The 26,901-nt window shown below is 42.6% G+C and overlaps 1 protein-coding gene and 2 long non-coding RNA genes across 4 annotated transcripts in view; 1 reads left to right on the top strand and 2 right to left on the bottom strand.

Moving 5' to 3' along the window:
* The window catches only part of LOC309853223, a 572,893-nt gene extending 564,527 nt beyond the window's left edge, over positions 1–8,366 (bottom strand). Inside the window, exon 1 of the long non-coding RNA XR_014305583.1 lies at positions 8,240–8,366. This is a non-coding gene — a long non-coding RNA (uncharacterized lncRNA). The remainder of the gene's footprint in view (positions 1–8,239) is intronic.
* Positions 8,367–8,431: 65 nt separating this feature from the next.
* Positions 8,432–17,956, top strand: DYNLRB2 (dynein light chain roadblock-type 2). Of its 2 annotated transcripts, none has more exons than XM_082711065.1 (4): positions 8,432–8,576; positions 10,706–10,781; positions 16,246–16,413; positions 17,585–17,956. In XM_082711065.1, the coding sequence occupies exons 1-4, from the start codon at positions 8,574–8,576 to the stop codon at positions 17,593–17,595; spliced, it is 258 nt and encodes an 85-aa protein (XP_082567191.1). In that variant the 5' UTR covers positions 8,432–8,573; the 3' UTR covers positions 17,596–17,956. The 2 variants fall into 2 exon arrangements, with proteins under 2 accessions (XP_082567191.1, XP_082567190.1); XM_082711064.1 differs by lacking the exon at positions 17,585–17,956 and adding an exon at positions 17,303–17,546.
* A 2,812-nt stretch (positions 17,957–20,768) lies between these two features.
* On the bottom strand, positions 20,769–25,064 carry LOC309853839. Its single transcript, XR_014305982.1, has 3 exons — positions 24,976–25,064; positions 22,126–22,209; positions 20,769–20,952 (listed from the first exon to the last, which is right to left on the bottom strand). It is a non-coding gene; the product is annotated as an uncharacterized lncRNA (long non-coding RNA).
* Between the last annotated feature and the right edge of the window lie 1,837 nt (positions 25,065–26,901).

Genomic DNA, 26,901 nt, shown 5'->3' with positions numbered 1-26,901 from the left:
TTTACTGTTGGGTTTTGAGAGTCCATTAATTCTTCATTTTTCATTAATTATTGTAGACACTAATTATCAGATATGTGGTGTACAAACATTTGCTCCCAGTCTGTGGATGGTCTTTCATTCCCTTAGCAGGGTCTTCCCCTAGTTACTAACTTTGATTAAATCCATCAGTTTTTCCTTTTATATATTGCACTTTTGGTGCTAAGTCCACAAGCTCTTCGCCTAATTCTGAAATATTAAGATTTCCTGTTGTTTTTTTTCTGAAAGTTTTACAGTTTTACATTTAAGTCTGTGATCCATTTTGAATCAATCTGTATGTAAGGCACGAGCCTTATGTCAAGGAGTTTTTTTGGTTTAGTTTCGTTGCTTGTTTTGTTTATGAATGTTCAATTTCTCCAGCCCCATTTATTGAAAAATCTATCCTTCCTCCACTGAATGCTTTTGCACCCTTGTCAAAAAATCAGTTGGATGCATTTGTGTGGGACTATTTCAGAGCTCCCTATCCTATTATGTTGTCATGTGTGTTTATCCCTCCACCAATGCCACATGCTCTTGATCATTGCAACTACATAATGGGTCTTGAAATTGGGTACCAGGATTCCTCCAACTTTATTTTTTTTTTTTCAAAAACTGTTTCTCCATTATATTTCCTTTGCTTTTTAATATAAATATTAGAATGATTTTCTCTATATCTATAAAATACCTTGCTGAGATTTTGGCAGAAATGGTGTTAAACCTGTATATCAATTTGGAAAGAACAGAGGCACTCCCCCATTTATTTTGATCTTCATTTTCTTTAATCAGAAATGTGTAGTTTTCAGCATCCAAGTCTTACTCATGTTTAGTTAGCTTTATACATGAAAGTTTCATTTCTAGTTGTTTTCATAAGTTCCTCAGCATTTTCTACATAGTCGATTCATGTCATCTCCAAATGGGGACAGTTTTATTTCTTCATTTCCATCTGTTTGCCTTTTATTTCCTTTTCTTGCCTTATTGAACTGGCTAAAAGTTTCAGCCCTGTGTTAAACAAGAGTAGTGAGAGATTTGTTCCTGATTTTAGAAGGAAAGTACTCAGTCCTTCAACATTAATATGCCATCTCTAGCTTTTTTATGGATGCCCTTTATATAAATTTATAGATGCTCCCTTTTATTCCTAGTCTGCTGAGTGTTTTCTAAAAATCTTGAGTGTTAGTTTTTGTCAAATTCTTTAACTGACAAAATCATGTGATTTTTTTCTTCTTTAGCCTGTTAGTATAGTGTATTAGGGTGACTGAGTTATAAACGATGAGTTCACCTTGCATTCCCAGGATAAACTCCAGTTGGTAATGGTGTACAACTTTTTATACATTGCTAATGTTATTAGCTAATATTTTGTGAAGGATTTTGCGTGAACATTCATAGAGGGTACTGGTGCATAGTCTTCTTTGCTTTCCATTTATTAATTAATTTTTGTATACTGATACTGTCTTGTTTTAGAAAAAGGGTAATGCAAACCCCATAAAAGGAGCTGGGAAATTTTCCCCCTTCTGTTTTCTGAAAGATATTATGTATATATCACATTTCAGAGAATTGTCTAGTGAATCTCCAGTGAAGGTTTCTTTTGGGGAATTTTCAAATATGAATTCAATGTCTTTAATAGTATGGGGCTACTCAAATTACCTATTCTATTCTGGGTGAATTTTTGCAGTAGGTGGTTTTAAGAAACTGGTCTACTACATCTAAGTCATCAACTGTATGCATGTGGAGCTGTTTACAGAATTCCTTAACTTTTTTATATCTGGAGAGTACGTAGTGGCATCGCATGTTTCATTCCTGCTAATCTGTGCCTTCTCCCATTTTTATCTTTTATCATCTTGTTAGAGGTTTGTCGATTTTATTGATCTTTTAAAAAAATGTTTTTCTCTATTGTTTTTGTTTTAATCTGCTCTTATCTTTGATTTACACTCTTCTGCTTACTTGGATTTTGCTTTTCTTTTCCAAGCCCTTCACGTGAGAGCTCACATTATTAAGATGTTTCATCTTTCTTAATATAAGCATTTACTGCTATAACCTTCACTCTCAACATTGCTTTAGTTGTATCCCACAATTTTGATATGCTGTATTCTCATTTTCATCTAGTTCATTGTTTGTTTGTTTTTTATTAAGATCTCCTCTGTGACTCATGGATTATTTAGAAAGTGTTGTTTATTTACCAAGTGTTTGGATATTTTCTTATTATCTTTGTTATTGATTTCTAGCCTGACTCCACCATAGCTGGAGAACATCCTCTATATGATCTCAATTTTTTTACATTTGTTCGGGTGTCTTATAGACAAGGATGTGGTCTATCTTGGTATATGTTCTGTGGGCACTTGAAAAGAATATGGATTCTGCTGATGTTGATTGTTCTATAAACGTCAACTAGATCTTATTGGTTGATGATGTTGACTTTTGTATCCCTGGTGATTTTCTGCTTCTTAAATCAATTGTTGAGAAAGAGGTGTTGAAATTTTCAAATATCACTGCAGATATTCTTTCAATTCTGTCACCTTTTGCTTTATACAGTTTACAGTTAGTTGTTTGGTGCTTACATTTTTAGATTTGCTGTCTTCTTAGTGAAGTGACCATGTTTTCATTATTGGTCCTCTCTGTACCTGTAAATTTCTTTGGTCTAAAGTCTATTTATCCAATATTATTATAACTACTCATTCTTTCTTTGGATTGTTTACATTATACATCTTTTTCCACCCTTTTATTTTCTATATGCCTGTATTATTATATTTGAAGAAAGTTACTCATGGACAGCATATAGTTAGGCCATGTTTTTTAATCTACTCTGATGATCTATACCTTTTTATTGGTATATTTTGGTTGTTCATGTTTAATGTGATTATTCATATACTACAAGGGAGAGAACAGTCCAGGCTCCCCAAATGGACTCTACTGAAGCTGCTGCAAGGGGTGGAGAGGTGTCTAATTAATTAATACTAAGCAGGATGAAAGAACTCACTTCTTACTCTGCCTTCTCTGACATTATCTGGTACGAATGAAGGGAGTTATGGCAAATTGAGATTGGGAGTCTATACTCTCCACCTGATCTTTCTCATCCTTTTCTGTGGTGTTTGGCTAGAGAAGAATTGTTATTTTCTATGAGATTCCGTCTTGCTGGCTGGACCTTTCCTGGCTAGAGGATAAGCTTTTTTTTTTTTTTTTAATTTTTTAATTTAAAATTTAAAATTAATTTTAAAAGCATGTTCAATTTCCATGTCTGTCAGATTTTTGGGTTACCAGCTTCTTCAGCTCCAAGTCTAGGATATATGCGGCAAAAAGAAAATCCAGGTCACTTATGATCATGTCATTCCCTGGGTCCCAAATTCCCTTTTCAATTCAATTCTTTCCATATTCCAGAGTCTTCTTGTGTTGGTATAATTTCTAGGCATTTTAGTTATATTTAGTAGGAGGAATAGGGAAAAGCACATCTACTCCAAATTTCCAGAAAATGAAATCACTGATCATTTTTTAAAATTAATTCTAATAATCTGTCTTTTAATTGATGTGCTTACACTATTTACATTTAATGCAATCATTTATATATCAGGATTTTACAATTATATTTACAATATATTGTTTTCTAATTATACAATTATAATTTTACAATTATAATTTTACAATTATATTGTTTTCTAATTGCTCCACTTGTTTCCTATTCCAGTTTGCCCTTTCCCCCTTTTAGATTATTTGAACAATTTTTAGTATTTCACTTTGTCTATTATGATGTTTTGCTATCTCTGTATGCTTTTTTTATTGGTTGATCTAGGGGTTATATACATCATTTTTCAGTCTACTTAGAATCAATACTTAAATACTTCAAGGGGAATGTAACATCCTTACTCTTTGGTAAATCTCTTTACCCTCCCCCAACTTTCTACTCTAATTATTTTACATACTATATTTATATACTTTTAAAACTCTGAATAATGTTATAATTTTTTGTTTTCAACCATCAAACATATTTTGAAAACTAAAGGGAAAAGGAACCAGCTATTACAGAGACTGGCAAATTTTTCATTAAAGGGCCAGATAAATATTTCAGGCTTTTGAGGCCATACACTGTGGAAGTAATGATTAGAATTGGCCATGTGGATGCTTCTGGAATATAGACAGTGTTCCATTTCTTCAAACTGGATGAGGAGTTCACTTTGTAGTAAATCACCACCCTAACTTTTGTTTTGTGCATCTAACTTTTCTTGTGTCATACTTACCAAATTTTACCCAATTTTGAAACTAAATAGATCAGAGAGTTTGAAAAAAAACAAAAACAAAAACAAAAAAACCAGGTTAAGGACTTTGAGAATGGATTATCAGAAAAAAAGAAGAGGTACATAAAGTATGTGCGATTTATTGCTCCCTTCAGTCCTTCCTTCTTTGAATAAAATTAACAGATGAGGAAATATTTAGTTTGCCCCCAACTCTGAGATACTGAGAATTTCCACTAAGTGCAATTCACTGAGATGGGACCTGCTTACTGGAGCTAGAAGTTGAAAAATAGGACCTGGGGGGCACTTGGCTGGCTCAGTTGGTACAGCATGCAACTCTTGATCTTGGGGTTGTGAGTTCAAGTCCCATACTGAGTAAACAGATTACTTTAAAAAAAAAAAGATAAAAATAAAAATGGAGCTTGTGGGAAAATGAGATTAGAGGTCAATGAAGGACATGAGAAGAATATTCTATTTAAATAGCAGGAGAGGGGCACCTGGGTGGCTCAGTGGGTTAAAGCCTCTGCCTTTGGCTCACATCATGATCCCAGGGTCCTGGGATCAAGCCCCACATTGGGCTCTCTACTTAGCAGGGAACCTGCTTCCTCCTCCTCCTCTCTCTCTCTCTCTCTCTCTCTGCCTGCCTCTCTGCCTACTTGTGATCTGTCTGTTAAATAAATTTAAAAAATAATAAAATCTTAATAAATAAATAAATAGGAGGGGAAAGGAAGAAGAGAAGAAAGGGTAAGATGTCCTTTAGTAAGAAAGTTAACAAGATGAATTCTGGATATTTATCCTAGGGAAGGCTTGAAGGAAAAGGAAGTTGAAGAGAAGGTGGTTAAGAAGAGAGGAAAGAGGGTGCCTGGGTGGCTCAGTGGGTTAAGCCGCTGCCTTCGGCTCAGGTCATGATCTCAGGGTCCTGAGATCGAGTCCCGCATCGGGCTCTCTGCTCAGCAGGGACCCTGCTTTCTCCTCTCTCTCTGCCTGCCTCTCTGCCTACTTGTGATCTCTGTCTGTCAAATAAATAAATAAAATCTTTTTAAAAAAAGAGAGAGAGGAAAGAAACAGGGGAGGGAAGGTGGGAGGAAGAGGCTAGAGAAAGAGATGAGATGGAGGGAGAGAGAAGAAAAAATGAATGAAAGAAAAGGATGGACTAAAGAAAGGAAAAGAACAAGAAAGAAACATGGCAATATGATCCATATGGGGCATCTGGTACCAACCAGGCATTTACCTGTATGATTTAAATCTCACATCAACTACCTAAGGTAGATACTATATTTTCTCTTTTATAAATGAGGAAACGAAAACTTTGAGAATTTACTTTACTCAAGGAAACACACCTAGGAACATCACCCATGGATGCATGCAACTCCAAATTCTGCCCTCAAGGAAATCGTTTAATTCCAACAGGGAGAATTCCTTTATGGCAGGCAAACGCTTATATGACACTTGACTCTTGGAAAGAATTACTCTAGGGGGTGCCCTTTTCCAAATAAGTAGAAAATAGTTGATCTTCTGAAACCTTAAACCTATAATTCTGCAAATCTATGGCATCAGGTTGTATTATGTGCAATACTTAATTGAGATCATTAACATTCTCTAATTCTGCCTTACTACTAAGGGGCATTTTCAAAGAATCTAATAAAAGAATCTAACATTTCACTTTCTGGAGTGAAGTAAGTACTAGAAGTTCTGTTTAAGTTCTGCCTCATCTTATGAGAAGTTCTGCCTCATCTTATGAGAAAATGGGCAAAAAGTATATTCCGTGGCCCAGGTTATAGTATTTGCCAACTAAACACGAATGCCAAAGATAGATAGATGTATAGGGTGGTATGAAAAAAAAAATCCTGAGAGAAGACACAAGATTATCAAATACCTGGATTTCTTCAAGCTAAGTAGAGAGCACTAGCAAACTACCAGTGGGAAAGAGAGACCTCGGGGGAAAAAATCACCTCATTTTGACAAAACTATTTGACAAAATTATGTGAAGAATAGTGGACTCTGTCTCTGTATGTACCACAGATTTGGGGGTCACTTCGGAGTACTTGAAAAAAATGCATTAATTCTTTCACTGAAGTTCAAAGTTATTTAGCACTTACTGTAGGTTAAAAGGAGGGGGTAAGGGGATGGCAGGAGGAGAAGAAGGGAAAGGGATAATTCTCAAAAAGGCATAAAAATTAAACCAAGCTACCTCCAAGGAATAATTAGAAGTGAAAATCAATAAGGAGAAAATGGTTCATATTCTCCTCATTGATTTTCTGTGCACAGTGAGTCAAACCTGACTGTTGGTTAGAAGTCAGTTTGGCTACTTCTTATTACTTTTTCAGCAGTTGGGTACTCCTGTCAGTGCCTTTCATGCTGGAGTCTTTCTTTGCTCTAATCACAGCCGTCAGCTATTGAACGAGTTCGACACCCTGACTCCAGAAACGAGGGCATTCACCCTCCATGCATATGCAGTTGCTTCCTTCATTAAAGCTGATTGACATAACAGAGAGGGTGCATGGCCACTGATTTTTTATGAGCAAAACAAATGACTACACAATCAAGTAAGAATATCCTCGATCAGAAACACCCAGGGAGCCCTAGCGTCAGTCTTTATAAAATTCAGCCATTTTTATTACCAAAACTACCTATATTTTCACTACTTAAAATGCTAGATATAGACAATCAGTCAAGAGCCAGATCCGTGCACACACAGCAGACTCCTCTCCTACAACCTTAGCTGTCCACCCCATAGAATGCTGGCTGGAGTTCCAGGTGTGGGTCAAAAGGAGGATGATTTAGCTCTTGTGATCAGGATTTTGGGGAGGCATGAAGTTTCTTGGAGGAAAAAGGGCAGAATGACAGTGACCAGAATCTCCTCCCCTAACACCAAAAAAAGAAGAAAGCAAGCAAGCAGAACTAAAGCTTCTCACAGTATTGTCATGATGTCACAAAGTGACAGACTCTAAGCTGAAACGGACCGACTTCAAACCAGCGGGGAGCATCCCCGACGAGGGCCCACCCAGATCCTAGCCCACATCCTCAGCACTAGGCGCGCCTCGGCCGGCTGGAGGCCGCTCGCCGGAAGCGGAAGCGCAAACAGCCTCAGCAGCGCTGGGAGTCCTCCCGGCGTGGTCTCACGGGGACGAATCCCCGACCTTTACCTTGCATCTAGCCACCAGGGTTTGCCCTCTTCACACCCCAGGGCTTCGACTCCAGCCACCGCGTGTTCCTGCTGTGCTTCTCGCAAGGGTTTAGTCTCCACCTCCCAGGCCACAGAGACATTATCAACGCCCTTCGGAAGGTCCAGTGACTGCTGACCGTCCCCAACTGCCCTCTGTGTTTCCTCCAACAGTTCCTCAAACACCCGGTGACAGGCTCTTCTGCGGCCACCTGCAGCGCTACCACCTACGGCTCCTCAGCAACTCAGAACTGCTGACACATAATGACCCCCCACCCGACCACCAAAAAAAAAAAAAAAAAAAAAAAAAAAAATCCCAAAAAACAAAAAACCAAACAACAAACAAACCCTCATGGAGTAAACATACTGGTGAGCTGAAACTCTTCGAGGGAAGGGCAGTAAGGGGACACCACCACCTGATGACCCACCACTTGATGTCGCTTACCCTACAGTTTGGGGGCGGGGGTAAGGAAATACAAACCGACAAACACCTGGACACGTATATATGGTTGCACGATCCAATACTGCGATATATTTTAAGGGGTGGGGGGAGCCTGTGGGTGTGGGGCGGGAAACGGAGGACAGTGCGACAGGAAGGACGCTGCGCGTCGCGAGGCCGCTGACTGGGTCACCAAAGCTCTAAGGCGGCCCAAGCCCGGAGTCGGACGGACCCAGCCCTGCTTATTGGCTCCAGAGCACGCGTCGCACTAGGACAGGGTTGCTTCGTGTGTCGCCTCTGGTCTGTCTCCTCAGCTAGTGTGTACTCAGACCCGCAGCGCCCGGCACGTGGCGGGGTCAAGACACCGTTCTTGCACGGGGAAGTGGCTGTTACATGAAGGCGTACCTCAGGAAATGAATGACTGAATGGTCGAAGGAATGACCAGGCCTATGCCCGCGCCGCTCCTCAGGCCCACCGCCCCGCGGGCCTAGGTGCGCGCAGGTGAGCGCACGAGAGCCTCCGGCCTCAACCTCTGCCTACGGCGGCCGGAAGGCGTCAAGACCACTTCAGGGCGGAAGAGCCGCCCCCTGCTGCCGCCGGACCTGCGTACGCGCAGGCGCGGGCCCCGACACTTCCGAGAGGTCACATCCTCCCCCCGTCTCCTAGCAACGGCTGGAAGCGTTGCTGACTTCCCGGGCTGCAGCGGTGCAGGACTGAGTCGAGTCTCGGCGTCCGCACGATGGTAAATCCGGAGACTCCGCCTGCGACCAGCCGCCCCAGGGGCGCCGACGTCTGGGGCCTTCTTCGCCCGGCCCCCGAGGCCGACCCTGGCCTGTCGGTCCCGGGGCCGCGGCGAGGGCTGGGGGCTCCAGAAGCTTCTTGGAGGGGGTGGCGGGGAGACCCTGGAGGAAGGAGAGGGCGACCTTGGAGGGGAGAAGACACCTAGATGCGAGGAAACTACCTTGAGGGATAGATACCGACCGAGTTGATTCCGGGGGCTGGAATTTGCGGGCTGTGGATGTCGAGAAAGAGAAGAGAGAGACTGAGGGGGTGAGAGACCTCGACAGCGAGAAAGTTTCCAAAGGGAAAGGCGAGGTGGGGAGGAGAGAAGTCGAATCCCGGGAAGGAAGAAAGAGGAGACAGGGAGAGCAGCAGAAGGGGGGGAAGGAAAGAAAGGAAGATAAAGAGGAAGAGGAGGAGAGAGCAACAACAACAACAAAAAAAAGTTTTAAGAGGAATGAAAGGGGATTGCAGATGGGGATTAAGAGATTGTATTAAGGGGGTACAGAAATCACGAAAAAAAAAAAACAACTGGAAGAGGAGAGGGTAAGGCTGACAGCTAAGAGGCTTTTGGGAGCGAAGTAAAATAAATAAATAAGAGGGGGAGGGTCAGTGGTTGCAAGGAGCGCGAACGTTGTCCTGAAGGCGGCAAAAATATAATATTTTGATCCCCTGTATAACTACTTCACTTTAGTGCAGTGTTTCCCAAAGTGATGTGCAAAATCTGCTTGCTACGTAAGACAGCTCAGAGGTACCAGCACAGCGAATCCCCTCTGAGGAGGTTATTTCTCTTTCCCCATCCGCATCCTATAGACTCTATCCAGGAGAAAGCCCCAACACGGTTAGGTCCTTAATACCACTGTCATTTGGTAATTTCCATTTTTCATCTGAATATCCGAGTTCAGGCTCAGGCCTTTCCCTGGGGTGGAATTCAATAATACGTTCTCTCTCCATTTTGTTTGCCTTTATGGTTATTTCTGTTTATGACAAAGAGTAGCAGATTTCCATTTAGTAGTGGTAGTGATGTGTCGTTCCCTTGTAAAATGTGTTTAAGTTCTGAGTAGTGAGATAATTTAGAGAGCATTCTAGGTCAACAATAGAGATGGTATTCATAATGGCAAAAAGTGAGAGTCCAGCACATGAAATTTTAGAAAGTGCCTGCTGTAGTGGTGGAAAAGAGGACATAAGTGTCCCTGCCCACATGAAGTGCAAAAGAAAATTGTCTTTTGACTAAAGTAGCAAAATGTTCATCTCGGTGTGATGTTGGGAGGAAAAAATAAATCCCAAACCCTCATCAAGAAACTGCAGGATACTGTTTGAATTCAGAATACCAGTGATCACTCAGGAATAATATACAAGTTTGAAAAGGATTATTTGAGATTTTAGCATTGGTAGAGGGGAATAAAACCGGTACAATATAGTCTGTGCATAAGATTAATTCAGAAAGCTGAGTTAATTAAAGGGGTTCCAACACAATTATTCATGGCTGAATATTCAGCTTACACTGAGACCCAGACTGTTGTTACCAAGAGAATCCTGGAATCCGGGTTTACAGAATAACCTGAATTTAATTATCTGAACTCCCAAGGAGGTAACATTTAGGACATAAGAATCAGATTTCTCATGAAGGGATACTTTTAGCCAGAGGGAGGTAACCATATAGCTCTGTAGCTATTTAAAGGACTATAATACAGAGAAGGAATTTCTCATATGAATACAAAAAGATCAATGAGCAAAGCATGAGTGGGAGAATATTTCTGTCCAATTTAAATAATTATTTTCCAGAAAATAGAGACATTAAAAGTTGAGTGAACTCTTGTGAGGCAGTAAGCTCTCCATCCCTAGAAGAGTTCAGGCCAAGAGATGTGTCAGGGTTGTATGTAGAAGTCTTATATAGGCTTGGATATAGAACTTGAACATTTCAAAGCTCTCTTCCAGAGGTCTGAGATTATAGTATCCAGTACCTTAGGTTAAGGAGACTGGGGTGGGTGGGTTGAGGGAAGGGTAGACGTCTCTCTAAACATTAGTCACGTTAGGATTGGGGTTACCACAAAGACCCCCTTTGGTTAATTGCCTTCCTGATCTCTTCAGGCGGAGGTGGAGGAAACCCTAAAGAGGATCCAGAGCCATAAAGGGGTTATTGGAACTATGGTCGTAAATGCAGAAGGTAAATACATCACAGGATGCCTTTTTGACATGCACAGACCTACTAAGGATCTGTTTATTGTACCAAGCCTAGGACAGACATCTTAGACTTTGAAACAAAAAGTATATTTTCTGTGTTTTAGTTATACCATTTACTTCTCAAACATCTATTATCTGTTGCATACCAAACACTCTGCTGAGAATTAAAGATACGAATATGAATAGGACATGTCTAAAAATATCTATATATTCCTAAGAAACACTACACATTGTCTAATTTTTAAAGCTTTGGTAACTCTCCTAATATTTCAGAAGTACCAGCAAAACTGTTGTATTGCAGATAGGGAGAATATCGTTGCTGGCGGTTTTTATTTTAACAGTATAAAGTATATGGAGTTTCAGTCTTCAGTTAAAATGAAACTGTTGCTTTACCATACTTAATAAAATCTTTGAGAATCAGTTTTACTTGCATGTATGGTAGAATCTGTGTGGATATAGCATAAAAAGGACCAATGCATTTCCACCCATGAAAGCTGTAGACTTCCACCAGAAACTTGCTCTCATTCCACAGTCACTGTTAACAATCCCCAGAGCATTTTCTCTGGCACTTTGCTACCTGCTCAGCTACAGTGGCAACCTCTCAGAGGCTCCTGCTAGTTTCATTGCTAATTCAGGCTCTTGCAAGGGCAAGAAGTACCACAATTCCCAGAGCATTTGTTGAAATAAGAGTAGCCACTTCACCTAATTCATGGTGCAACCATGAAATTGACACATTGCCATAGCACAGTGCTTGCATCAGAATCTCAAAGCTAATCATTATTTTGGCACAAATCTATCAAATTTTTATTAAGCAACTGCAAACCACAGTCAAATTCAGACTTTGATCCCTCATCAACTAAAAATAGAATATAACCTACTCTATTGATAAATGAAATACTACTATTCAGGGGCCTGGCACAATACCCAACACTTTATGGTATTATAATCAAGTAGTTCTGAGAATGTGGAAGTTTTTCATTGATTTGGACAGATAAAACATTCAATGTATATATAGATAAAACATCGGCTGTGTTTTGCAAATGATAAAATAAAATTTAAAACACCACCAGATGAATATAATAAACTTACCCAGCTTGAGTGATCAGGAGGGAAAGGATTTAAGATCAGCCTTATAGGTAAGAAAGAGCTATGCCTAATATTTCCAGGAAGTGGTCCACCCCTGGTACATTGTTCTGGTTGAAATGATTTTAATTCCTGGCATGTTCAGAAACTCTGCACACCCCCTGAGAAAGGCCGTCTGTGTGGCTTCAGAAAGGTGATGGACTCATTTCCCTCAGCTGTCGTAACAAGGTACCACACACTTGGTGGCTTACAACCTTAGAAAGTTATCACTGTTCTGGAGGCTAGGAGTCGAAACAAGGGTGTCAATAGACAGACTGTTCCAAGTCTCTACAGAATCCTTCCTCATTGCTCTCTCAGCTTGTGGTGGCTTCCGGTTTCTGGTCCTTGGCATACCTTGGCTTGTAGATGCATCAGTCCAGTCTTTGCCTCCATCCCCACATGGTGTCTACCTCTCTGAGTCTGTTTTCTCTCCATAGAAGGACCCCAGCCTTTGGATTTGGGCCCACCCTGATCTAGCATGACCTCATCTTACCTCATTACATCTGCAGAAGCCCTATTTCACATTCTAAGGTAGACCTGAATTTGGGGATGGGGACACCATTCAACCCAGGACAACTCATCCAACAAGTTACATTGGATGATCTTGGTCAAAAGTGCATAATCCTGGCAATATGCATCATGTGTCTGAAAATATCCATACCCTGTGATTTGTAATGTTACTCCTAGGAATTTATCCTAAGGAGTGAGGAAGAAAAGATTTAGATACAAAGGATACTCACTGAGGCATCGTATACAATAGCAGTAAATAAACAGACAAATAAATAAATCTTAAGCAGCAGGGAAAATTTTAAATTAATTATGTAATATTTACTTGATGAACCATTACTCTGTTTAAAACGTTGAGGAATATTTAAAGTCATGGGAAACTAAATATTAGGTGGAAAAAAAGCAGGGAACAAAGTGGTAAGCCAAACACTTTGTAATCATAAATATAGTCAGTCACACATACACATTAAAAATACATACGGAAGAAAAGGCAGGGATGTGTTACAGTGATTATCTCTGAATGTTGGAATTACGATTGATTTTGGCTTTACTTTCCTGAAGTTTCTCAATATTTTTCATATACAAAGGCAACAAAATATTATTTTTAAGACCTTTAACTTCATCTAATTAACCCCTACTAGGATAAGATTATGTTAGGACTCATGGCACTTTTCTGAAAGCCAAATTAACTTTTTCTCCCAAAAATATGAACGAGAGGTTTATTTTTATGGTCAGATTATTAATAACCACAGCGTACGACAAGCATGTTTATTAATAGCATACAGTATAAGTTGTGTGACCAGAATTAATAAAATACTCCATTTCAGCAGCCTACTCAACGTTAGATGGAAGTACCATTTATTACTGTGCAGCTTTGCTGCTTCCAGGACACCCATGAACCTTAATACTGAAAATATTTCACTAAGTTCATGTGTTCTTGTTTACTACTTGTGGTTTTAGTGTCATTTGCAGCAAATCATTTTAACGTAATTTCAGGTTTTATTCGTGACTCGGTAGACCTTCTACCAGGCTTATCCATCTGGATCGCCTCATATGATGTGTTAACCAGAGTCCTTTGGTTTCACCACTACTGAAACACAAGCTTCTTATCCGTGACAATAAAGTAGAATTATCGGTTTCACCCACTGCTGAGTGGTACAGGTTTTTATTAGAATAGATTCTTTGTTAACGTTGGTTTCTCATTTCTAAAACCATTCATTGTTTACAATATTGCAGCACTGATCATTGAATTAGATACTGGTGAATATACGTATTTGTTTCTCAGACAGCACAACTATTATATATTCTTATGTATAGATAAGCCTGATCTCTGTAGGTTCTTAATTTTAAATGTTCTTGACATTTCTAACAATCCATCATTTGAATTTCACTAGATTTTATCAGCCATCCAGCCAATTCCTTATATTTTTGAAATACAATCAACCAAAATACAAAGACTAGTGGCTTACTGGGATCAGAGAGAGTCCTGGTTTAAAGTACTGCCATAAATTCAGCAATATCAAATTCATATTCTTTGTTCTGGAAGTTCCATCATAGGGATTTATCCTACCCAAAGACACAAATATGAAATGGCATGCATACAGACATTTCCTATAGCCTTGCTTATAAAAGTCAAAGACTGGGAGCAGCCCAAATGCCTGTCAGGAGGATTTATTAGTTACGTGTTCACAAGGCAGCCATTCAACAATCATGTTCTGCAGTCACTAACCTGAGTGGCCCAGCCTTATGTATACTGAATGGAATAATTTTCCAAGTCTTAAAAATGAAAAAAAAAAAAAAGAAGAAGTACAGAATAGAGAACAATACAGTTAAGGAAGGAAGAATACAAACGCAAACATAGTTGAACTATTTAGAATGTCTCTGCAAGGTTACCAAAGAAACTGGGAGCAGTGGCTACCTCTCAGAAGGAGATGTAGGTGAATTTCCTACCATGGGCTAAAACTGGTTCTTAACAAATTATTTTTTAATTACCGCACATGGTACCAAACAAGAACTTAATAAATATTTGTTGATTGATTTTTTTCAAGTGGTCAGTAGTAGAGATGAACAACTCCAAGAGTTTCCACAGCGTGCACTTATTATTCAGCAAGGCTAGCTGTTTTATTTATTGACTTGGATCATGAATAGACTAACTAAATAAGCCTGAGGTCTGGATTCATAATCTTGTCATCTACATTTTAAATAATTTATTCTGGTTGTATTTCTTGTTTTGACATTGAGCAATGCAGACTTTGTAGGTAGTCACTCTTCAGGAAGCAAAATAAAACCAGTCCACAGGAGGGGCTCTCAAAAGCTGGAGGGCTTGCTGCATTTCAGCCTGCCGCTTGTTGAAGACACAGGCCTTGCGATGTTTCACCAGCTGGGAAAGATAGAACTGACTTTGGGGTACAGTGGCCGACAAATAATTATACAGAAGTGAACAACTTTGATAAAAGCTTTATTTATTGAACAGTTTCTCCTGTAAATACTGTTATCGTCTTGTTTGGGAAGACCCCATTCCAAAGGTAATGGTTTTCTTAAAAGAGAAAAGCAAGTAGTCTGTTTCATGGTCAGAATGGAGGTTCTCCAAGAATATGAAAAACTGGTAAAATCCTTAGTTTGTAATACTGTTGCACACCTGAAGTCCCCTCTTGTGTAACATTTTCTGGAATTGCATTCTCTGAGGGAAATCCCAGAACTATGTTCGCTCTTTCATTGCTTGGCCTTAATTCAGGTACTTGTGGAATCTGAGAAACCCCAAACTCACCTTCTATGGCCCCCTAAATTAGAGGCACGTCGGCAAAACAAATCCTTGAGGTTTCCTGGCTGTCCGGTAGTTCTCAAAATCATCTGAAGACCCTCTGAGATTAGACACAACATATGCAAAGTCCCTAGTACACCGCCGGTTAAAAAATAAGCCCTGAGCACCAAGAGACCTGAATTGAGCTAGATTGATTTGAACGGAATTGAATTATACTTGCATATTTGTCTGGCTAGATTTTCCCAGTTAAATTAATAGGTTCGGATTTAAATGTGCATAATGGAACAATAGAGCACACAAGCAGCTAAATCTAATAATGCTTAAACCAAGAATGAGCGCAAACCAGGGAGTGCCCAGCAAAACCACAGTCCCTTTGCTGTTGTGGCCTCTACGATAAGCTTTAAGGTGTAAAAAGTATTGTATGAGGCGGTACAAAGGAAAGTTTAAAATCCCTTTTTGATATACTCTTCAACATGGGCTGCAGTATCCCATTCTATTTCTGGCCCTAGGGAAGGAAACAAGCAGCAGGTCATAGGCCAAGCATTTCGAAGCAAAATGACTAGATCAGCTGTTTGGAGGGGCATTTTGTAGAGTAATATGTTATGTATGGTTCTGAAATAATTCACAGCTTCCAAAAAAGCTCACGCACAAAAAATCTCATCACACCATTAGCTACAACAACAACTATCACAACAAAAACAGTTCCCAACCATCTAACAGTGGGGGATTGGTTATGTTTACAAAATAGTGTACAGCCACTAAAAATAATTTTATGACATTATCCCTGATAAGAAGAGCTTATCAGGGATAATGCTATCATTTAAATGAAGAAAAAAAGAAATAGTCAAATTTCTGATCATTACCAACTATATCTTAAAACCCATGTAAAGACAAAAAAGATTGGCAGGGAGTAAGCTAGAATTGTTACCAGTGAATAGTATCAGCCATAACTCTTTTCTTCCACTTTAGAATCACCAGTATTTTCCAGTGTTTCCACCGTGTGAGTCTTCCTTTTATAATAAAAAAAATATTAACCCAAAAGTGAATCTCGTAACAGGTATTCCTATCCGAACAACGCTGGACAACTCAACGACAGTTCAATATGCAGGTCTTCTTCACCAGCTGACGATGAAAGCCAGGAGTACCGTCCGTGACATTGATCCCCAGAATGACCTCACTTTTCTTAGGATCAGATCAAAGAAACACGAAATCATGGTAGCCCCAGGTAATGTGGCACTTTGTTTCACATTTAAAACATCTTTCTGCTTTACTGGATAGAAGCTTTGTTTCAAAGAACTGGAAGTATAGATTTTAACATGCAGTATTGGCCCATAATGTTCTTCAATTACCAAATGAAGGTGTTTGAATGTGAAAAATCCAACCTGGAAATTTTGTGAAATTAGTGACAAATTTAGTCTTGGAAGAAGATGTTTTGCCCATTTGCTAGGAAGTAAAAAAGTATTGATTTATTATCAATAATCACAATATCCAGGAGATGTAGGTCCTACATTAGGTCAACTTAGGACACTGAGATTTTCTGGAGAGTGGAGAAATGTCTCCTGTTCAGGAAGTAAAGTAGGGAGTGGATCCAAGAAAGGCCTGTAGGGTCTCAAACCTTCCCTGGGAGAGAACTCACTCACCTGGCCTATGGACAGATGGCAGCCATAGAAATTTTGTTTCCCCAAAGGAATTACATGCAGAGTGTTAGCCAATGTCTGTGTAAAACAGGACTCATGCTCCAAAATCTAGTCTAGAACAAACTTCTCTATAGAACATCTATAAAATCAGAATGACCCACAAACTGAAGCTTTTCCTCCACCTTTGTTCTCACCCTGGCTGCACATTAAAAGCAGTTGGGGATCTTTACAAAAATTCCTGATACCTGAGGCCTCAACCCAGGTCAGTGAAATCATGACCTCTGGAACCAGGCCCCAGGGCACCATAGCTTTTGAAAGCTGGACAGGTGATTCTGATGTGCAGCGAGGATGGGAAACCATTGGTCTACAGAAAGTCCAAGTGATGTTTTGAAGAGAAAAGCAGATTAGCTGAAGTATTCATTTATTAAATTTAATTTTTCAGGGGGGGGAATTAATTTTGTCCGCCTCTCTCCACAGATAAGGAATATCTTTTGATTGTCATTCAGAATCCGTGCGAATAGCCCTGCTGTGGCGCAGCCTGTCCTGTGACCCCAGACTAAAAATGCTTTACTCTTTATTACTAAGATTATATTCCAATCTAAATGACCTTTTGGACATTGCTTTCTATTTTTACATTTAAGCTACTGAGCACGTCTCATTTAGTCCCTTTCAAATGTATTGTAAAGTTGTGATTTAGCTATGTAATAAATGAATTCTGGTATGTGGGTCTCTTTTTCTTTCTATGACACAAAATTGAAGGATTCTCGTGAGAAGACAGGCTTCCTTGCGGCAGTCTTTGCAGTCTGGAGATACACCAAGAAGCAGCGGGGATGCGTCCTTTTGTGCATTTCCTTAGCCTATCAGGGAGATCCGGAGGAACACAGCAGGAGCGACCAGGGAAGCAGGAAGTCCTGACCCTCCCGGGGTGCAAGATGCTTTCCCGGGTTAAACAAAGGAAGTAAAAAAGTCAGAGGCCCGGGTCTGGGCAGGGTCAGCCCCGCAGGTGAGCGCCTCCTCCTACCCGCTCCAGACTCCTCAGAACACATGGGACACGACATCAAAAACTAATGATGTACTGGATGGTGACTAACATAACATAATAAAAATTATTTTAATTAAAAAAAAAAAAAACCAGCCTGCAGAACCAGCAGCATGTCCCGGGCCAGGTACATGCTTAGAGGACTGACCACAGAACTCCAGAGGGTGTATTTTTACTAGGCATTTCAAACATTCAGAAAATAATGAAACTAAGAATAATAGAACAAATACAACAGATTTCCAAGCCCCATTAGAACAGGTGTTACTATTTTGCCATATTTGCCTTCTATCCTCTCTTTTCTCAGTCAAACCTTCTATTTTGAGATAAATAGGGATTCACATGAAATTGTAAGAAATAACACAGAGATCCCGTGTACCCTTCACCCGGTTCCCTAAACTATAGCACGTATCTGACTTTCAAGTCATTTCCCCACACTTTTTATTTATTTATTTTTTTAAGATTTCATTTATTTATTTGACAGACAGAGATCACAAGTAGGCAGAGAGGCAGGGAGAGAGAGAGGAGGAAGCAGGCTCCCCGCTGAGCAGAGAGCCCGATGCAGGGCTCGATCCCAGGACCCAGGATCATGACCTGAGCTGAAGGCAGAGGCCTTAACCCACTGAGCCACCCAGGCGCCCCCCACACTTTTTATTTTAAAAGCCTTCAAACTTGCAGAAGAGTGGGAAGAATAGCACAGTCAACTCCCACATAAGCTTCACTCACATTCACCAACTCCTAATATTTTACATTTGGTTCATCTCTCTCTCTAGATCTACATGGGTCTGTATCACATCTATACAGAACCAGAACCCCTAGTTTCATATTTAAGACATTTAATATTGATAGAGTATCACCTAATACACAGTCATATTCAAATTTCCCCAACGGTCCCAATAATGTCCTTCACAGCTCTTTCTCTTAAATCCAGGACTCTATCAAGGGTCACGTGTTTCATTTGGTTGCTGTGTCTCTTAAATTTTTAGCTGTTTTTAGAACCCCTTGTTCTCTATTTTCTACCTCTAGATGGTATCGTATTTGTATATCCTCTCCACAGAGTCTCCAGTGCCACCTGCTTCCCAACCTCCAACCCCTCCCAATTGGACCCAGATACAGCCTGTAAGTAGAGGAAATTCTGCTCAAGAGCAGGTCTCAGTCACAGGCTTTCCCTTCCTTCCACACCATGACTTGGAGACCAGATACACCCCAATGGACCCAAACTCATCCTTCAGCCCAGTGGGGTGTGGGTACCATAGCTCACTCACCCAGGGACAGCTTCAGCATCTGCTGGCAGTTCCAAACATAACCATGGCCTTGTTCTAATCCAGATGGCAACAAAATGCACTATTGCGGGAGGGAACCACAGAGGTGATCTATTCCACCGCTCGATTTTACAGGTGAGGACTTCACCTGAAACATGGGTCAGGTGTCTTTCAGAGTGCGTATGCTCTTGTGAGACCTGCTCCACACCTCCGCCCCAAAAATTGTTTTTAGGAAGTAAAAATTAGCTCACTGTTATAAAATGTACCAGAGGTAACATTTGATTCCAATACCTAAATCTGTCATCTCCCCATAGCTTCCCAGCCACCCCCTCCCCAAAAGCTCATCAGCAGATGCATGGATGAGTGGTAAAGCCACTTCCTTCTGCCCCAGCCAGAAATTTCAAGCCCCATTTGAGATGCAGCCGTGGGAAATCTCTGGCAGGTGCAGACGGCACCACTGCACGTGCCAGGGCTCTGTGTGGGCTCTTCCTGGGAAGAAGACCCTTCCTTCCTATTGGGCAGGGAACTCTGGCTGCACTTCTGCTTCCAAAGGACACTGTTACCCTTTGTTGGAGACAGAGGCCACAGCAACAAAAAGTAGAACTTGCCAACACCAGTTGCAGCAGAGGAGGATATGATCTTGGGGAATGTGTCCCACCCCTCTCTGCCTTCCAGCACATGGACGTTCACATTCCCTCCCTGGATTCGTAACAGCGTAGTTAATTGGCCCTATTTAAAAGATGCCTGAACTCATAGACTAAAGATCCACAGCCATGCAAAGCCGTTGCCAAAGCTTTCGTTTCCTTTAAGTACAAGCCTGGACACATTGGTGCCTCCCCTTAGTCCAACTTGCTATAAATTTTACCCGAACAATGGGAGAGCTATTTGCAGACTCTCTGGAGGAACATATCCTAACCATAAATATTAATGATAATGAACCTGGAAAGGCCATCTTAATAAAATAGCTGAAAATGCATTTACACATCATTAGCTTTACAAGCTCCCAAATCTTCATCACTGCGGAGCAGGACCCATCCCCATAGATAATGAGGTACTGCCTATCACGGTCCCTTTCGTTGGGTACATTCTGGCTTTTGAGCTAGATCGCCCACCATCTTCAAAAGCAAAAATTACCATAGACTAAGACTTGGATTCTCTCCCCTTTCTTAGTTTTTGACAAATTAACAATTATCCCTGCTATGTCTTTGACATGGAACAAAATATCCTGACTTTTCTGACATTGGAAAAGAATGCATGGCCTTTATATAGGACACTACAGCATGTTTAGGTGAAATGGCCAAAGATAGTCATTCACTCAACCAATATTTGGTCTTACATTCCATTTATTAAAAAAAAAAAAAAAAAGTAGATCATGTCTGGGTGCAAAACTGTGCTTTCAGAGTGGTGCTAACATCTCCCATCAGGAGCCTTACAAACGATAAACTGGTATCTGAAATTCTGGGTATGATGGGGTTAAAAGTGCTCCCATTACGGAAATCGTCGCTAGTATTGGAAACTCGGGCATCTGCATGGCAATTCGGAATATTCTTAGCATCTCGAACATTTAAGGTTAGTAACACGTTAATGTTTATTTCTCATGAAAATCTGGTATGAGAAGGTTGGGTTAGCCAGTGTACTCAGCCATTGCTTGAACATAGAGAAAAGAAGACTGAACCCCTTCCTTCGTCCTGGGTTCTTTCTCTGGGAAACCTCCATGCTTCGTTTCCCTTCACCAGATGATCTCAGGACTGGCTGGCTGGATGCTGCCAACCTTAACCACCCCTGCTGCATGCAGAAATGATCTTAAAATTCTCCTTCTTTGGTCAGCCCTACAACACGAGGTACAATATGGTGCAGTTGAAATAGCATGAGGCCTAGAGTCTGACTTGACTACTTACTGGTTAGCAGGATCCACACCTCTCTGGGACCTGAGTTTGCTGGCCCACGAATGTGCCCACCCACTGTGGCCCAGTGCTCCAAACTAGAACACAGTATGGATGCCAGTTATTATTATGAAGAATAGCAATACCAGCAAAATAAACCAAGTTTACCAGAATACAAGCCATTTAATCCATCTCACTGTGGCCTCTTCCAATATGTAACCACATGCATAAATAGATTTAAAGAGCTATAATGCTGTTAAGGACACAGTTCTGTCTAATTCCTTTACCAATTAATAAGGATTTCCATATTGCTACATAGGGGTTTCTCTTAATACCTCTATGCAATTCTATCAAGTTTGTCAGTGGTGACCTGGCCCAGAGGAGGCCAATGAGAGACTCTTCCTTGGTATTTTGATTTGGAAGAGAGTCAGAGAGGAAGTGCCTGTAGGGCTAGACTGGTGCACAGGTGTTGGGGCGCCCCAATTTCCACTGGGGAGTAACAGAGAGCGCCAGTTCTCAGGAGAAAGGAATGCAGCGCCACACTTTGTAACCCAGATTCCCTGCGAATGTTCTGGGGCTCAACTACAGTTTCACCTTGGAGTTTATTGAGCCCCTCTAAAGCCTGCTAGTCAGTTCCCCTCTTTTGTGTATACTACCAGAGGGGGCTTCATCTGTTGCCTGAAATCAAAATGCCCTTACCTCGCCACTAAACTGTATCTGGGTCACCGCTGGCTGCTTTCACCAGTCCAGAAGCCCAGTGACTCCCTAGGAAGTACATATTCATCAGAGGCCCTGAACAGGTGGGTTGTGGTCACCCAGTCCCTTGCTTCAAAACACACCCGTGGCTTTGGCTAGACAGGAGGAGAAGCCTTTGCTGGACTGTTCAGGAGGCAGAGCTGTGGTGGGAGAGAGGTCTGAGACATCCCTCTCACTGAGGTGCCTCTAATTCATTCCCACCTCGTGAGTGGCCTCTGCCTCTGATGCTGGAAAGAGAAGTGGCCCCCCTGGATTCTGGACAGATGCACTCTCCAAGCACCACTCCAGGTGGCCCCAGGCATCTGCAGTGGTGGAGAGCCAGACGAGAGACGGAAGGAATAAAGAAATACAGCACAGACTCACCTGACAGCCAGCTCTGCCCTTGGGCCCAGAACTCAGCGTGGAGTCGAGGAAAGGGTATTGCTTTGTAACCAGACAGGCCCAGCCCTGCATCAATAATAATAATAGTAATAGTAAGAAGTTATGGTATTGTTACTTCTGGAAGAAGAGGAAGAGGAGAAGGAAGGGGAGGAGGAGGAGGGAAAGAAGACCTAGAAGGAGGAGGACAGGAGCAGCAGCGGCTCTCATCGTGTCCTCACTGATTCCAAACAGGCGTGATGGAGTTCAGCACAGTCTCATTTCGCACACGAACAGCAAGGCCGAGAGAGGGCTCACAGCTGGCCCCAGGTCAGCCGAGACTTTCAGCGTCAGAGGAGGCACTGTCAACCCAAATCTTGACGCGGGCCCCCACTCCCAACCACTCCCTTCCCTCTCTGACTCACCAGACCGGTGACAAGGAAATTAAAATCGCTGAGCCTTACGTGTATAGAATGGCTCATAAAGAAAAAATACTGGAAAGCACCTGACATCGAGTAGATGTCCCACAAGGGTGGGACATCACCGTCACCCTGTTCAATACCCCATCGTCATCACCCTCATCGGCACTACCTGGAGAAGTAGTGATTGCTGGGAGCTGCCCACCACCGCTGCTCTGATCGGTGTCACCGTGTGGACGTCTGACTGACCCGTGGAGGTCATCCGATAGAGTAGCTGCTCCTAATCCTTTCATCAGCCATCCGTCTGGGTCTAGAGGATGTCAGACCACCCCCCCACCCCGCCATGGAATGTCATCATATGCAAACAGCTCAGGGGACTCATCTCCCCGTCAACAGTGCATCTCTTGTGTCTGTTCACCAAGCCTATGCTTTATGCCCCAACGCCCATCATTCGGTCTACACTTGTAACCAGTTTAAACCATTCCTTCCCTCCCCCTCCCCACTCGGCCCACACATACAACCGGCTTTTCTCTTTAGCCTGGATTGATAAGTCAATTCAATACCTAAGGCTGGCCTGTATTCTTCTGGTCTGTATTCATGGGCTGCACTTCCTCAACAATCCACTCAGGAGAAGCTGTGCATCTGACAGTCTGTAGGGCTTAAGAACACGAACTCTGTCTCATTCTTACACTCCCCCAGCCCCTGACCTCGGTGCCTGGCAGAAAATCGGACACAGGGTCTGAGGGGTAAACAGTCAATATCTCTATCCCTGCCCAGCCTTATCTCAGAAACACTGTTCCCTGGATTGTGGGGTTTGTTACAATGGGGTTCACCAAGTTAATGAGCATCTTTGAAGGGATATAATCAGCTACATCCCCCAAGAATACTCAAGATGGGATTCTGACCAATTAGAAGCTTTAGAACGTCTCGATTCAGACTGCAAAATGAATTGAGGCAGGTCCTTGACTCTTGTGGGTCTCCTTCTGCATCTGCTCCTGGACAACCTCCCGCTTCCTGACGAGCTCCAAGGAGCTCTCTCGGGCCTCCCCAGCAATGCCAGAGGAGCAGAAGCCCTGGCTCCTCGGAATATGTGCCAGCCCTCGCAGCTGCACCCTCTGTGGGGCAGGGATGGGAGGCCTGTCTGGGCAAGTCCCCCACCTCTGGGGAATGGGTTAGTACCAGCGTCACCATATGACAACGGCCCAACGGGTGCTGTCAGCCAGCTCCTTCATCCGACATGACCTTTAAGTTGTTCACAAACTCTGAACCTTTCAGTGGGCATTTGATCACATCTCAGGGACGTGGGGAGAAAGTGAATGTCTAGTGTCTCCCAGAAAAAGAGAAAAAAAAAAAAAAAGCACAACACCGCCAGTGATGTCAGGAGGACGGGAAAGAGGATATTATCTGAGCCTGTTTACCGGCTCTTGCCAAGCCCAGCAATTTCTGGGAGATGCAAGCAGAGATTAATAACCATTTATGAAATCTCAAATTAATAAAAATCCAGGTTCTGTCTGAGAATTTCAAGAAGGTGTGCTTCATAATCAGAGAAACATTAACCGGTACCCATTCTGCAAGCACTGAACGGGGAATGACTTTATGCTGAGCACACTCTGTGCCCAGGAGCAGACATGGGGGATGTCATCCTGCTCCCCAAAAGCTCCTGGTATATAATGGAGATATGTGTGCAGAAGACATTTTCAATACAGTGAGATAATAGGAATCAGCAGAGCCCGGGTGAGGGACGGTGATAATGCAGTACAGATAAGGGGCTGATAAGGGCTTGGTGTCTAAGGGAGGCTGCGTTCAGGCAGACAGACCTGGGATGGATGTTAAAGGCAGGGTAGGAGTTTACAATGTTATCAAGAGGGTAGGCACGATCTGAGCAGAAGGAACTGCAGAGCGAGGCGAATTCTAGGCCAGTGGTTTTCAAACCTTGCTTTAGGAATAGTGCCCATCGTTCCCACACTACCTGAATCAGAGGCGAGCAAAGCTGTTCCCTCTCCATAGAGCACGGCGGGCTCCTCTTCCATTCTGCCTCTTCTCCTGCTCTCCACCACCCCACACATATACATAGTGCCCCTTAGGGGACCGAGCCCCAACCTGCTGAATAAGGGTCTGCATTTAGGAAGATTCCCAGCAGAATTCTCCCGCACGGGGCAGAAATCTGTTCCCTCCAACAAGTGAGCTGGGGAGAGGGGCTATGACTGGGTGGGCTTTGAGACACTCCCACTCTCCTGCCTTTCTCTTCTTGAAATCCTCCCCCATTGCCAAGCCCAAGCCACCCAAGTCACTGCTAAGAACAACTAGGGGAAGAATTAAAAGGTGTCACCCTAGTCCTGAGTAAAAGAAAGAAACAGGAGTTGCTTTGTAAAATCCAACCAAAGCTGACTCCCCAGCCAGGTTTCCACCTCCAAGCCTTTGGGGATCCCCAGGTTACCTTGCGCTTCCAATAAGCCAGTCCAACTAGTTTCCACATGACATCTCCATGACCTTCACTTTCACCTGCTCCGACCCTCTTCCCTTGACACTGCCATGTCCACAGGACGATGGGGCTCCCACGGGAACATCACAGATACCTCCGGGAGCTACCATGCTGGGGGGGCACTACTCCCTCACCTGCCACCACCATCTCCTGCCAGGCCAGGCACACTGCCCCACCCGCGGGGTCCACTCAGCAGTAGTGGAAGGAAGCACCTCGCTCCCCTTTCTGGCGTCCTTCTGCTTGGGCTCTGCATGAAGTCACCCTCTCTGTTTAAGACCTTACCTGGGTCCAGACCCCATTCAATAATCAGATGGTTCTTCCACACAGAGAAGTCTCCCCTGGCAGATTTTATTATCCCTATTTTCCTGATGAGAAAAATGAGGTTCCCATGAAGGCAGTATCTTGCCCAGAGTGACACTACTCAACTTAAAGCCCCATGAGGTCAGAACCCAAAGTTATTTATCACCGCAAGCCCCAGGCACGAGTCAGAGTCAGCATTTAGTCTACACGTGGCATTGAACTCCCGGATGGAGAATACACAGACAGCGGGTGATGTAACGCGCGCAGCCCGTCCGGAGGGGCACACGGGCCACACGCTTCACATCCATAAGGCAGATTTATCATTGGATTCTCCACCTCCCAGATGCACGGAACAATTTCCAGCCTCTCTCAGACCTCCTCCTTCCCAGAACACTGGTTCCCGATTTGGGGTTGCAATTAATTGTGTTGCTGTCAGTACCGAAAACAGGCTATATTCTACTCTCAAGATGAGGACAGTCGTCTCCAGCACATCCAGAAATTCTGTCGTGTGTGTTTGTGTATGTATTACACACACGTAGAAAGATCTTGAGACAACACACCAGGCATTAACAAAAGTGAATTCTCAATGGGCGGGATTAAGGCTTTATTCTATTTTCTCCCTTTTGTCCTTCTTTATCTTCTGTTTCTTTCACTTTTTTCTGCAACTTCAATTTTTATGGAATCATATATGATGTGCATATAAAAAGCACACATATCATAAGGACCTAGTTCGATGAACTTTCACGGACTGAACACACCCATTGAACCTAAAGCCCCCCCCCCACACACACACCGCCAAAAAACCCCTAAATGCAACCATCCCTTCCTTCAGGTCTCTAACCCACCGCAAGAGGCACTAAAAGCCTGGCTCCTGTCACAGAGGTTAGTTTCTTCTCTTTGTGTACTTTCCATGCATGGGATCGGACTCTTTCTCAGCTTCTCTGGACCACCCCTGGTGAGACTCATCTGTGCCATGTGTAACTGATACACCTTTCATTCTTATCATTGCTTGTTGCTTTTCTCAAGCATAGAAAAAATTACTTAAATACGTTTTTTTCCCCCTTTGGTGGCAGGAGGGAGTCAAAAGGGTAGAGCCTGTTCTCTCCTCCTTATAGGAAGTAGGTCTGTGAAACCAGGGCTGGTGTATCTCAGGGAGATGGTAGAAAGAAGCAAGAAAGCTCAGTGCTTTCAGTCATGGGTTCCCAGGCGCCAAGAGATCCACCATCACCGTGCCAGAGAGAGAACATCCGCGTTGCAAGCCTACATTAAAATCCTGACCCAGGCAACAACCTATCTAGGGAGAACCAGTTCACTCCTTGAGCCTCAGTTTTGTCATCTGTACAATGGGAGATCTTAATTGTTCCCTGTAGCAGACACTGTTGGCCCCCACTCAGATCCCCTTGAATACTTTATTATCATTTCTATGTACTCTTCTGCTGGCCTGTGAGGTGCAGTTTGCTTCTGCCTGTCCTGGGGGTTACCAAAGCCACTCTGCAAGCACACAGAGAGCCCACGGTGTCTGAGCATTTATCGTGCTGACCCTGGAGCCCCTCAGCCGGTGAGTGCTGGGTGCGGGGGTGT

This window comes from Mustela nivalis (assembly GCF_964662115.1).
Source record: "Mustela nivalis genome assembly, chromosome: 18".
Taxonomy (NCBI): Eukaryota; Metazoa; Chordata; class Mammalia; order Carnivora; family Mustelidae; genus Mustela; species Mustela nivalis.
Note: the sequence above shows the minus strand (reverse complement) of the source record. Positions and strands in the feature narration are given on the sequence as shown.

Excerpts from the sequence above, each read along its gene's own strand:
- DYNLRB2 (XM_082711064.1), top strand. Across the intron at positions 10,782-16,245 it reads TATGGTCGTAAATGCAGAAG|GTATTCCTATCCGAACAACG; the intron begins GTAAATACATCA and ends ATCTCGTAACAG. Across the intron at positions 16,414-17,302 it reads CGAAATCATGGTAGCCCCAG|ATAAGGAATATCTTTTGATT; the intron begins GTAATGTGGCAC and ends CTCTCTCCACAG.